The sequence below is a fragment of the Malania oleifera genome, chromosome 7, assembly GCF_029873635.1.
Source record: "Malania oleifera isolate guangnan ecotype guangnan chromosome 7, ASM2987363v1, whole genome shotgun sequence".
NCBI classification, from domain to species: domain Eukaryota; kingdom Viridiplantae; phylum Streptophyta; class Magnoliopsida; order Santalales; family Ximeniaceae; genus Malania; species Malania oleifera.
In genome coordinates, this window is record NC_080423.1 from 101,899,210 (window position 1) to 101,913,751 (window position 14,542).

At 36.2% G+C, this 14,542-nt stretch overlaps 1 protein-coding gene across 1 annotated transcript; it reads left to right on the forward strand.

Moving 5' to 3' along the window:
* Positions 1–2,546: 2,546 nt before the first annotated feature.
* Positions 2,547–14,388, forward strand: LOC131160271 (cell division cycle 20.2, cofactor of APC complex-like). The gene is made up of 8 exons (XM_058115735.1): positions 2,547–2,726; positions 2,956–3,054; positions 3,632–3,826; positions 12,753–13,022; positions 13,111–13,213; positions 13,324–13,640; positions 13,979–14,140; positions 14,245–14,388. Exons 1-8 carry the CDS (start codon positions 2,655–2,657, stop codon positions 14,386–14,388), a joined length of 1,362 nt encoding a protein of 453 aa, XP_057971718.1. The 5' UTR covers positions 2,547–2,654.
* Positions 14,389–14,542: the final 154 nt, after the last annotated feature.

The following is a 14,542-nucleotide window of genomic DNA, read 5'->3' on the forward strand; positions in this document are numbered from 1 at the left end:
ACAAATCTCCCGAAGGGCCGCAAAACCATTGGTGTGAAATGGGTCTATAAGACCAAAAAGAATGCTCAAGGAGAAGTTCAGAGATATAAAGCAAGACTTGTCGCCAAAGGCTACAAGCAAAAAGAAGGGATTGATTATGGAGAAATCTTTGCCCCGGTTGCTAGACTTGAAACCATCAGATTACTTATTTCACTTTCAGCACAAAATAGATGGAAGATTTACCAGCTAGACGTGAAATCAGCTTTTTTGAACGGTTTTCTGGAAGAAGAGATTTATATCGATCAACCACCTGGATATGTAAAGAAGGGCAAAGAAGATAGAGTGTACAAGTTGAAGAAAGCACTCTATGGCTTGAAGCAAGCACCTCGTGCGTGGAACATGAGGATTGATGACTACTTCCAGAAGAATGGATTTGAGAAGTGTCCCTACGAGCATGCGCTATATATAAAGATGGAGACAGATGGAAGCATGCTCATAGCCTGCCTATATGTTGATGATCTGATCTTCACCGGCAACAATCCAGAGATGTTTGCCGCTTTCAAAAGGAGCATGGTCAAAGAATTCGAAATGACAGATATTGGCCAGATGGCTCATTTTCTTGGCATAGAAGTCGTGCAAAGCGAGAAAGGAATTTTCATCTCCCAGAGCCACTATGCAAAAGAAGTATTGAAGAAGTTTGGGATGGACAAATGCAACCCAGTGACAACTCCAGTTGAAACAGGATTGGAGTTGAGAAAGAATGAGCAAGGAGATGTTGACCCCACATATTTTAAGAGTCTGGTTGGAAGCTTAAGGTATTTGACGTGCACCAGACCAGATATACTCTATGGAGTTGGACTTGTCAGCAGGTACATGGAGACTCCTGACCAGTCCCACCTGAATGCAGCGAAAAGGATACTCCGATATGTCAAAGGTACCATCACCGATGGTATGTTTTATTCATCAAGAGATGATTGCAAACTTATCGGTTATTCAGATAGCGATTGGGGAAGAGATCTTGATGAAAGAAAAAGTACGACGGGATTCACATTTTTTATGGGAGATACATCGTTTACATGGTCTTCGAAGAAGCAACCCATCGTAACGCTATCATCATGTGAAGCTGAGTATGTTGCTGCTAGCTCAGCTGTTTGTCATGGTATATGGATTAGGAATGTACTGAAGTATCTGGGATTTCTTGAAGGTAACCCCACAGAAGTTTACATCGACAACCGATCAGCGATTGCACTTGCGAAAAATCCAGTTTACCATGAAAGAAGTAAACATATTGATACTCGGTATCATTTTATCAGGGAGCATGTCAAAAATAAAGAAGTGGAATTGATATCTTGCAGAACGTATGATCAGATTGCTGACATTTTCACAAAACCACTCAGACATGATATTTTTGCAAGACTGAAGACAATGCTCGGAATAACAAAATTAGGAGAGTCAAGTTTAAGGGGGGATGTTGAAGATTAAACTTGAAGACCGGCAGCCCACCTCCATTGAAGACCGGCAGCCCACCGTTGTGGACATTGGAGATTTGCAGGCTGCCTACTCCACCTACCAGCCCACCTCCTCTGAATTAAACACCCACCATTGTTGATTTTATTGCTTCTGTAATAGCTATAAATAGGTGTGTGTATTGTGTTATATTATGTGGTGTGTGAGAGAGATTAGCCAGTGAGCCGTGAGAGAGATTTTAATTCCTCTGTATTATTTTCAGATTGAAATATACTTGTTTGGTATTTATCCTCACTGAGTTTCAGTCACAGCCAGTGACTGAGTGCTCCTCTCCACCCATCAGTTATCCTTTGGGATGTCAATGCATTTGTCTATATAAAGACATGTTTTTCAACAAAATGATATAATAAAATAATTAGTAACATCTAGTCCTGAAAAACTAGACTGTTGAATTTCTATAACTTCAAAAAAAAAATTCCTCTTTTATTTCATTTATCGCTGTCTATTATTTTATTTGTTTACTAAAGCAATCATGATATATTTGAGTGTCATTAAAGTTTTTAACTAAATAATATATATTATAGTTTAAAAAAAAATGACCAACCATAAATCACATTGAACAATCTACATTAATACAGTGTGATACTGCAAAACATTTTGTTAAAATAGGAAAATCCTGAAATTGATTAAATTCAAGTAAATTCAACTTATCAACCTTGAAATTAATTTCCATTAAATCCCAAAATTTTCTATTACCCTTTCTCTAGTTTTTAACTAAATTTTCAATAAAAAGGTTACTTATTGCTGTTAGATCACAATATAGAAAATAATCTATGAATTATTTTTTTACTCATGAATAATTTCAACATATTACTAAATCAACTTACCATACGGATCGAAAACAACTTAATTCAAACACATAATTAAATTCTTTAATTTTGGAATATCTGAAATGATATGATACGATTGGAGTTTTATTTCCAAAAATGCATATTTAAACAATGTTTATTCATTCCCACGCCATGGGAGCATGAGATAACTACTTCCCCCCCGCCTTATAACGTGCAAAGGGTTTATGAGCGGGCGGGAGATGTTAGAACTCGTGAGCATGAACCGGTGGGTCATCTGATTTTCCTGTCTCTCAAACACTCTGGTCTCTTTTTCAGTGTTCGATTTCTGATCAACCGGAGAAAGAGACCCCCATCGCCATGCAGAGATTTCAGAACGACTGGTACTCTCCTTCTCGCCTTCTCAGCAGCCCCGCCCAGTATGATTTCCCGGTAAAATTAGTTTACTCCCTTCTTAATTGCACAACAACTCTGCTAAAATTCAAATGGGGTTTCGCCATTTGCTTCCTGTCTCTACTTAGATATGATGTTCAAAGTTCAAGACTCAAAACTTTATGTTCCCCAAGAGACTCAAATTCCATGGCTGTGTTCTTGTGCTTCTAAATCTTATGCTTTTGGTGATTTGTCAATGTTGGTTTCTTATGTTTACTTGGTTTTGAAGGGTGACCGGTTTATACCAAATAGGAGTTTGATGGACATTGATCGAGCGCGCAGCCTGTTGACGAGCAGGACGAAGGAAGCCTCGAACTCCAAATGCAATGTACGTTTCTCTCTCTCGCCTTTCTTCATTTCGATGGTTTAATTTCTTCGAATTTTTGCATGTGGGTCTCTTGTTTTAATCGAATTGCAGAAAAGGGTCTTGATGTTTTATGGGTTTTCTTGATTGTAAGATACAGATTCTGTCAAAAATTCTAAATGGGTGTTATGCCTTTGGGCTTTCTCGACTCTGGGACGAAGTCTATGTCAAAAAATTTCTAAATGGGTACTTATTTATTTATTTATTTTTATGCTTTCATGATCGTGGAACTAGATTTCTGTCAAAATTTCGCAATGGGTATCTATGTTTTTGGGTTTCTTGATTCTGGGACGAAGCTTCTGTTAAATTTTCAACATGGGAGTCTCTGTTTTTGAGTTCCCTTGATTATGCGACTAATTTTCTGCAAAAATTTCCATATAGGTATCTGTGTCTTTGGATTTTCTTGGTTGTGGGACGAAGTTTCTGTCCAATTCTCTACCTTGTGTTTGTGCTTTTGGGTTTTCTTGATGATGGGATGAAGTTTCTGTCAAAATTTCTGTGTGTTTATTGATGATATTGGGTTCATTTTCTTGATTGGCAGGAAGAGTACCAACGGAGGTTAGCAGAGAATCTGGCTTTGGATTCTGAAGGGAGACCATTTCGGATGCTGGTTTTCAGGGGCAGCCCCAGATCTAGTAGGAAATCTCTTGGTCATATTGATGAGTTGCGGCGAGATGAGGAAGCAGCATTAGCATTAAGTTCTACAATTGCCAAGAAATCTCGATGCTTACCCAAGGTAATGGTAATGGGTTTTCAGATCATTGTTAAAGAAATTTAAGTTTATTATTAGTTACATAATATTTCTTAGATTTTTTTTCTTCTATTAGTAAATACATCACATGCCAAAAGCACGTAATTGCACGTGAATAATCTTGTGCAATTTTTTTTTTATTTTTTTCTATATAAATAAAAATTTAGATATTCTTAAAAACAAAAATATATAACCGTAATAAATATTTAAATAAAATATATTCACATTTATTTTATTATAATAAAATTAGCACAAATATAGACATGAAAAAATATTATGACACCATGTATATATACTAGGAAATGAAATAACAAATCTTAAAATTATAGGATATATGATATAATAGTAATGCTCTCTTTAAAATTATGTAAATATATTGGACTCAATATCTACTTTTTTTTTTTCTAAGACGAAAATTGATAATTCTCTAATCAAAATATTTTCTATTTAGATTTTTCTCCATATCCCTAATATCATCTTCTCCAAGTGTTGTGATATGGTTGGGAAAAATAATAAGCACAACAGAATAAATACAACAAGTAAATGAAAAATCAACCAGAAAATAATAAATAATCAAGAACAACAACGAGATTTACGTGGTTCGGCAAAGCCTACATTCACGAAAGCAATGACACAAGAATTTCACTAAGTAAATCTCAAAGTACACAATATACTTCTCAAAATGATCACATACCCTCAATGCATGCCCAGAATGACATATATAACAGTGTTTCAGAGGTTTCCCTCCAATTACCCAACCACTCCAACGTTTAAATTCAAAATTCAAAAAACTACTTGCAGCCCAGAACTTCTCGTCGACAAGAACAGGAGATTCGTCAACGAGGCCAAGAAAGACACTTGTCGACGAGAACAGGGCATTCGTCGACGAGCCCATTTTCTGCTCTCGGTATCTTAAGATCTCTAAGTTTTTCTTATTCTCTGGATCTCCTCATCGACGAGTACAGGACACTCATCGACAAGTCAAAATATTTGACTGCATTTTCAAACGTGTGAGATTTCTCCAACACAAGTTCACCCGAAGCAATCAATTCTCGAACCGTGTGGAACCTCACATCAATGTGTTTGGTTCTAGCATGGTATATTTGATTCTTCGCCAAGTAAATGACACTCTTACTATCACAATGCAACACCACACCATCTTACTATAACCCCAACTCTCTGACTAAACTGGTAAACCATAAGGCTTCATTTGCAGTTTCGGCAACTACCGTATATTCCGCCTCAGCCACGAATAATGCTGCTAAAGACTGTACCATGGATCTCCAATATACTAGTCCTCCTACAAGGGTAAATACGTATCTTGTTGTAGACCTTCTATCATCCATATCTCCATCATAATCAGCATCTACAAACCCCATTACTGAAGGACAACCTTGTTTGCTTGCCAAACATGATGTCATATCCCGATGTACCCCGTAAGTATCTGAGTTCCATTTTGATGGCTTCCCAATGCTACCTTCCTGGATTAGAGAGAAACTTGCTTGTCACACTCACTGCATGAGCCAAAGCTAGTCTCGTACACACCATGACATACATTAAACTCCCCATAGTGCTAGCATAGGAGACTTTTGAATATCTCGGATTTCCTCATCCGTACTTGAGCAATCTTCAGTAGACAACTTAAAATGATTCGCTAGACGTGTACTCACCGATCTTGCATCAATCATGCTAAACCTCTCCAACACCTTATGCACATAACCCTCTGAGATAGTCATAATTTCCCTACAGTTCTGTCACAATGAATCTTCATCCCAAGTATTTTCTTGGCCAAGCCAAGATCTTTCATGTCAAATTCCTTATACAACAAAGTCATTTAACTGATTCACCTCAATTAAATCTTTTGCAGCTATCAACATATCATCGATGTACAATAACAAGAAAATAAAATAACCATCTTCAAGCTTGTTCACATATACACAACAATCATACTCACACCTTTTGTAGCCAATCTTGATTATGTGAGAATCAAACCGTTTATACCACTGTGTTGGAGACTGTTTCAGCTCATAAAAAGAGTTCCTAAACTAGCAAACTAAATTTTCTTTTCTCAATTCAATGAATCTCTCCAGCTATACCATGTAGACTTGTTCCTCCAAGTCACCGTGAAGAAACGCCATCTTCACATCCATTTGTTCCAAATGAAAATTATAATGAGCTACCAACCCCAACACAATTCTGATAGAAGTATGTCGAACTACTAGAGAAAAGATCTCTTCATAATCTATCCTCTTCTTCTATGAGTATCCTTTTGCTACCAACCGAACCTTGAATTTCTCTCCTTCCTTTTCTAAAATTGTCTTCTTCTTCCTATATACTCATTTGCAATTTGTCAGTCTCTCTCCATCTGGAAGCTCCACCAAATCCCAAGTTTAATTCTTATGTAGTGATTCCATCTCCTCAATCATTGCACTCATTCACCTATCTTTCTCTTGACTGTGCACTACCTCTTGAAATGTAGTTGAATCGTTGCAACTAGTAAGGAAAGCATAAGATACTAACTCTTCAAATCCATACCTTGGTGGAGGCCTGATATTGCGTTTGGATCTCCGTATAGGAACATCATTGACTTGCTGGTTTCCCGAGCTAGAACTCCTTGCAACCATAGGACCATATATAATTATTTTTGTTTCCCTAAGCTTCCAACTCCACCTGCACAACATGGTTATCACTGTCCCAGCTTTCTGGCTCCTATTTCTATTCATCACACTCTTGAGTACGCTTTACCATAACCTTCTCTTCAAAGATTACATCCCTACTGACCACCACCTTGTTTTCCACTGGGTCCTATAGCTTGTACCCCTTCACAGCCTCTAGATATTCCAAAAAAATGCAACGACGAGACTTTGGTTCAAGCTTAGACCTCTCCTCACTAGATACGTGAACATAGGTTGGACACCCGAATATCTTCAATCTAGAGTAGTCTACTGCATTTCTCGTCCAAACCTCTTCTGCTGCTCTACCCTCTAGTGATGCCCTTGGTGATCGGTTTATCAAAAAATGACCTAAAAGTTTTTCAATATTCCTGTATTTAATTTGAGACACCAAACCCTTTCAGAAAGAGTCCGGTTCATCTGTTCTACCACAAAATTTTGCTAAGGTGTGCGGTGAATTGTAAAGTGTCTCTTGATGCCCTACTCCACACAAAACTCTATAAACTGAGAATCGGCGTACTCGATCTCGTTATTTGACCTTAAGTATTTGATTCTCCTTCCTGTCAGGTTTTCCTCTTCAGTCTTCCAAATCTTAAACTTGGCAAACGTATTTGATTTGTGACATATGAAGTAAACCCAAACCTTCCGTGAGTAATCATCAATGAAACTCACATAATACACATGTCCACCCTTTGATGCAACTCTAACCGGACCCCAAACATCTGAATGCACATAATCAAGAATACTCTTTATCTTGTGTATAGTTGATCTGAACTTTGCCCTATTCTGTTTTCCAATAACACAAATCCTGGAAAATTCTAGTTATGATGATTTCAAGCCCTTTAAAAGTTTCCTCTTGTGTAATTCCTTCATGCCATGTTCCCCCATATGCCTAAGGCGCATATGTCACAAGACGGTCTCATCTGATTTAGCATCTATGGCTGTAGCTCCACTTACAACGGTAGTTCCCTGCAATGTGTGGATATTCCCATCAAATTTCTGCCCTTTCATTACAGTCATATTACATTTCCATACCGTCAGAACTCCACCTTTGGACTTGTAATTAAAGTCATTACAATCTAAAGTTCCAAGTGATATCAAACTCGTCCTCAACTCTGGTATATGTCTTACATTACACAAGGTTCTCATAGCCCCATCAAAAATTTTTATCTTTGCATTTCCTATGCCAATGATTTTGCAAGAAGTATCATTATTGTTGACTTTTTGAGTCCGATCTCTATTTTGATGCTGACAAAGCACCAATATCTTATGTGTGTTTAAGTATGTGAACAGGTCTAAAATTCAACACACATAAGATCAATGGATTTGGAAGCTAGAAGAAAAACCAAGATCATATGTATCTAGCGCATTCCGTGATCGAGCAAAGAAGAAGAAGAAGAGTGTTTAAATTGTAAATGCATTTTTATTTTGATTTGCTCTATAATAAAATGCATGGCATGTATGATGTGGATGATAAGCTCAGACAACCGTAGACTGACCCTAGGGACCAGCACTTTTCACGAAAACTCTTTTCTTAAATTAACTAATTGGTTAGGGTCAAAGAATAGGGCTAAAACGAAGTTTACAAAAACTTTGGTTGACCGAAGGTTGATCAACGTCAGATTCTATGGCTTAAATCAAAAGCTTCGATCGTAGGGAACCAAACAACGACTATAGCTGACCTTAGGGGCAAAATTGAAATTTCATTTTCCTCGGTCGACCAACCATAGCAAGGTCATTTGATCTCGGTCAACCAAACTAAGAAGTTGACCAAAGTCAAAGTTTTGGTTGACCGAATACTTAACAATATTAATCCCTCGGTCGACTAAACCAGCCAGAAGTCAACATGTTAACTTCGTTCGATCGACCATTCTGAAATGAACGTGTCTTCCACAGTGGATCGAACTCACACGTGCATAACCCCAAACAACTTAGTCGACCAAACCTTCAGTTCATAATCTTCATGATCGACCGAACTTAACAATTGGGTCGACCAAACTTAAAATATAGTCAATCGAACCTTGAAGGGTTGAAATTGCCTTGAGACGGTCGACCATATCTCCAGTTCAAAATGGCCACAGTCGACTAAACTCAGTAATATGGTCGACCAAACCTTGAATATGGTCGACCGATTCTCTCGGGTTGGTAAAATTTTTACCGCAGTAAATCAGGGTTAATTTTCATTAAACTCAATTAAACAAATTTCAAAACACCCTTGATGTCCCCAATGGTTATATTTTTGTCCAACTCTATATATAGCTCCTCATTTGTCATAATTGACAAAAAGATTAGCATATAGATTAGCAAAATTTATCTCAGAAAATTTATTGTGCTAAATCTTTCATACTTCCATTTTTTTTCACAAACACATTGCAAAAATCTTTTTCTCATACTCATTTAATTACATATCTTTGAGAGAGATTATTTTTTTGTGGGTATTCTTTCATTCTCTTTGTAAGCTAACAACTCTCTCATACTTGCATTTGTTGATTGTTGATTTTGGAAAGTAGCTTAAAGTTTTTCCCATTGTATTTTACTTATAAATATTTGATTGGGAAAAACTCTTCATTGGCTTAAGAACTTGCATCCTTATTGCAAGTTTCATAAGCTTGTTTTGTGTTTTGATAAAATCATTTTTAGCAAGCTTAAACCCTAATATCTTTGAATATTCATATTGCAAATACATTATCTTGAAATCAAAGGTCTCACTCTCACATATACATATTGACACACATATTGTTGAGAGTTAACGCATTGATTAATGAAATCTCACTTGAGCTTAATACCCTATCATATGTGAGTGCATTAATTGATTGTGCGTAGAATGGTACATATCTACTTGTATTAGAAGCATTTATTTGTACACAATATTTGATTATCTATTGTTTCCCGACGTATGGTCAGAAGAGGGAGACTTGCCCTGTGAAAAGTCTCAGACTGGTTCAGACTCGGTTAAGAGAACTAGGTACACAATCCTGCTAAGGTGTTGTATTAGGTGTCGCTCCACATAGTGGAATCCTCTTGCTTGTGAGCTTGAGGCGTGGACGTAGGTAGTATTGGACGAACCCCGATAACATATTTGGTGCAGCTTTTATTTTTCCGCACTTTCAATTTCAGCACATGTATGTTTTATGTTTGATTTATTATATGTAGTACATGTGTTTGATTGTTTGAATATTTGATTGAGTTTATGATTATATAGAAAGACCCTAGGCTTGTGTAATACTATTTGTGGAATTTGAATTGACTTAGGAGAAAAGCTTCAAATACCCAATTCACCCTCCCCCCCCCCCCCCCTCTTTCTTGGGAATACACCAATTCCAACAATTACCCATAAGAACTAATTCAGAATTCACTAACCTCTAAGTGTTGATCCACTCCTTGTTCGGAGTCATGTGATAAGAACATACCGAGTCAAGTATCCAAGAGTCCGTTAGATATCCGACCTCACTGAAACTGATAGAACATCACCATCACTACATGATTAATCTCCTTCTTGAACAACATTCACAAATTTTGAAGTGCCCTCATGTTTTTCAGAATTTCCCTTCTTCCAATCCGGACACTCCAATTTCACATACCCCTTTTTATTGCATTAATTACACCGGATTTCTTTCTTCTTCTTGGATTGATTTCGAAATTTCTGCCTTGATCCATGTTTGGATTTTCCTTTGCCTCGCTCGTTATTACCTTTTACCACAAGTCCTTCTCCTTTATCACATATTTTCAATTTTTGATGAAAATTTAGCAAAGCACTTGTTACCTCTTCAAGATCAACAGTTTCTTTTTCCCACGTAAAAGTGGTCACAAGATTTTCATAGGTATGATTCGAGGGCAAAGAGTTTAACAACATCAAAATTTGTCATCCTCATCAAACTTAACATCAACTCTCGTCAAATCACTAATAATTCGATTGAAAGCATTAATGTGTTTATCTAAGTTTGATCCTTCAACCATCTTAAGTTAATACAAACGTTGTTTAAGAAAAAGTTTATTATTGAGAGATTTGACATGTACCAGCTCTCTAACTTTCGCCGTATAACCGCTAGAGAATCCTCCTCCATCACTTGATAGAGTACTTCGTCGGCCAAACACAAGCGTATTGTAGAAGCTGCCTATGCTTGCAATTCTCCCTATGTTGCCTCACCCATTCTATCCGATTGAACACCAAGTAATGCCTTTCTCATTCCTTGTTGCACAAGAATGTCTTTCACTCTCCTCACCCATAAATCAAAGTTTCTGGTTCCATCAAATTTGATGATGTCAAATCTTACAGAAGACGATCTCGATGTCATGACAACAATTGCTCTGATACCAATTTTTTTGTGATATGGTTGGGATAAATACTAAGCACAGTGGAATAAATATTACAAGTAAATGAAAAGTCAACCAGAAAATAATAACAATCAAGAATAACAACGAGATTTACATGGTTCAGAAAAGCCTACATCCACGAAAGCAATAGCACAAGAATTTCACTAAGGAAATCTAAAAGTACACAATACACTTCTCAAAATGATCACACACCCTCAATACATGCCTAGAATGACATATATAACAGTGTTTCAGAGGTTTCCCTCCAATTACCTAACCACCCCAACGTTCAAATTCAAAATTCAAAAAACTGCTTGTAGCCCAAAACTTCTCGTCGACGAGAACAAGGGATTCATCGACGAGACCAAGAAGGACACTCGTTGACAAGAACAGAGCATTCGTTGACGAGCCCATTTTCTGCTCTCGGTGTCTCAGGATCTCTGAGTTTTTCTTGCTCTCTAGATCTCCTCATCGATGAGTACAGGACACTCATTGACGAGTCTTCTACTGCCACTTAGGAATACTTCAAAAGTCATGCTTTTCTTCCTTCGTTTGTGAATCTCACTAAGTATAAGAGTCACACACAAATATAACAACTAGAGAATTTTTATTAGGAGTACTCCCCCAGCAATTTTATTTTTTATATAAAATTATATATGAAAATTTTATATAATACACATACATTTTATATTCTTTTTATTTTATAAAAATATCAATTTATTACAAATTTATTGCAATTTATTAATTGTTATTTGCCATGTTTTTTTTACTTAATGATCATAAGTAAGTGTTTTTCAAATAAATTTAAATTTTATTATTTGAAATGTATAACTCTACAATTTTATTTTTAAAATTTATCTTGAGAAGTTGGTTATTATTTATCTAAATCACATTAGACACTTCACAATATTTTTGAAAATGTCATAAGAATTTACGTATTTTTTTACATCTGATATGTACCTTTTATTTAGTACTTATACTGCCGTTACATTTATTTTATTTTTAATCAAATGTATTTTTTTAGGTTCAGACTTTTAACATATTTAAAATAAATTTTCTAAATGTGATTTTATCATTTAATTTATTAAATATTGCTTCTTTTAGAAATGTTTTGCCTTTCTTTAAAAATATAATGACATTTTTGTTTATAAAATGATTTATACTACTTTTACTTTTATATATATATATATATATATATATATATATATATATATATTGATAGTTTATTTCATTTTCTTGCCAAATGGAGTTTCTTCCTTTAGGTTTAAAACTAGGAATAAACTTTCAAAATGTAATTGTATTTATTTTTGGTTGAATTTATATTCTTTTAGGACTGTTTTGTCTTAATTCTAAAACAAAAGGATATTTTGTCTACAAAATGATTTATATTGTTCAAACTTTCATGTGTAATATGGATTTAATGATCAAGGGATTTGTAATTTTATATAATCCCATTTTAGAACCATGAAACTAAGATTGACTGAAAAAAATAGTGATTGTAACTAGCATTGTCCGAGAGAATCAAGCTGGTTAATGGTCGAACCATATGTCTTGATTAAGGGCATGCTTGGGGCAATTTATATAGTGTACAATATTTTTTGTCACTCAAGGAAAAAAAAAGGGGGGCAATTTATCCTATTCAAATCAAAACTAAAATTACTTGTGGAAGTCATCTCAAACACCCTTTGAGTACCATTACTCGACAATCTCCTTCGGGTGTGTGGGTGTGTGTGCTTGTGTTTTCCTGTCCCGTAAACAAAAAGCATGAGAATTAGAGAAAATAACTCATGAAATCTCAAGGTATATAAATTATTGATCATAACAAAGGTGTCCTTTTATTCATATTTTTCAAGAACTGTTTCTAAGCTGCTTCTGGTATTTTATGCTTTCCCTTCACATAACTTGATCTTTTGGATGACTGGTAGACCCCATGCCGAATTCTAGATGCACCAAGAATCAAGGATGACTACTATTTAAACATCATGGACTGGGGGAAAAACAACATCCTTGCTGTTGCTTTGGGCTCAGTTTTATATCTCTGGAATGCTGAGAATGGAAGCATTCAGATGTTGTCAGAAGCAGATGGTGATGATGATTACCCTGCAAGTGTGGCTTGGTCAGAGGATGCCAAAATGGTAGCAGTAGGATATTTTTCTTCCAAGCTTCAGCTTTGGGACGTCGAAACCTCCAAACTAGTAAGCCACACCCTCCCCTAGGCTTTTTAAGATGAATTATAATGTTATGGAGGAATTGACACCTTTGCATTTGTTGTTTCACAAACAGGTGAGAAACCTAGAAGGTCATCATAATAGAGTTGGAACCCTTGCATGGAATGGCCATATTCTCACATCAGGGAGTCTAGACAAATCTATTATTAATCATGATGGTATGTCAACTATATGTTTTCTGCATCAGCTGTTTTCACTTTAAAAATTGGCCTACATAAGTGAGATGATTGAATTTTAGAATTTTTTGCATGCATTATCTGATTGACAGCAAGGGCAGAAAATAACACAACAGCTTGTCTACGAGCACACAGGGGAGAGGTGTGCGGTTTGAAATGGTCAAACGGCAGCAATATATTGGCGAGCGGTGGCAATGACAACTGCATTTACATATGGAATGCCTATACTATGAGATCGTCCCGTTTTCTGCATCAGTTCAATGACCATTGTGCTGCAGTCAAGGCCCTTGCTTGGTGCCCATATCAGTCTGATATACTTGCCTCTGGAGGTGGATTATCAGATGGGTGTATAAAGATGTGGAGCATAAAGAAGGGGGCATGCATCAAAAGCATAGATACAAAAGCACAGGCAAGTTTACTCATCTGTATTCCTTGTTTTCCAAACAGTCGTGACCTAGAATTGGTAATCCATTAAATTGATGCTTGAACACCTCCTTTTCATGAGAACTTGAACTGTTGGTGTTCTTTACCCTTTAATGATTTTAGTTGTTCAGCTGCTGCTTTTACCTACTAAGCTGATAGTGCAATACTGTATATTTCATAAATTGGTATCAAATTGCCACCAAACATCATCTTCTTTCATCAGCAATATTATTCGGAATGTTGACAAAACTCATGTAAGTATTTGACAATTTGGTTTTTATTTCCTATAGTAATTTTGGTGTTTTTGTTTTTTTTCCCCTGCAGATATGTGGATTGGAGTGGAACATACATCACAGGGAGCTATTGAGTGGCCATGGTTACAGCACAGATCAGCATGGAAACCAGTTATGCTTGTGGAGGTACCCTTCCTTGGATAAAATAGGAGAGATACAGAATCACTCATCCCGAATCCTCCACCTTTCCCAGGTTTGTCTGAAAATTTTTTATCTGAAACTGAGCTCGATACTGGATTGAGAATGCAGACTCAGAATACAAGCTGCCCGTTTCAATTTTTCTTTTTTTTTTAGCAGAGCCCAGATGGACAGACGGTCGTTTCAGCTGGCGCAGATGAAACTCTTCGCTTCTGGGACGTTTTTGGACCGCCTCTGACTGAAAATTCAAGAGAAACAGATCTTGATAGCTTTTTGTCTCTCAAAGCATCACCTATAAGATGACAAGAGGAATTATTTCTTCTTGCAAGTTTTTTTAATTTATTTTTCTATTTTTCGGCAACTGTACAAAATTTGAGAATGTAGAAAATAGAAGCACAGTTAGGGGAATGAAAATAACAAAAGTAACAGTACATTATTGATCAATGATAAATAGATC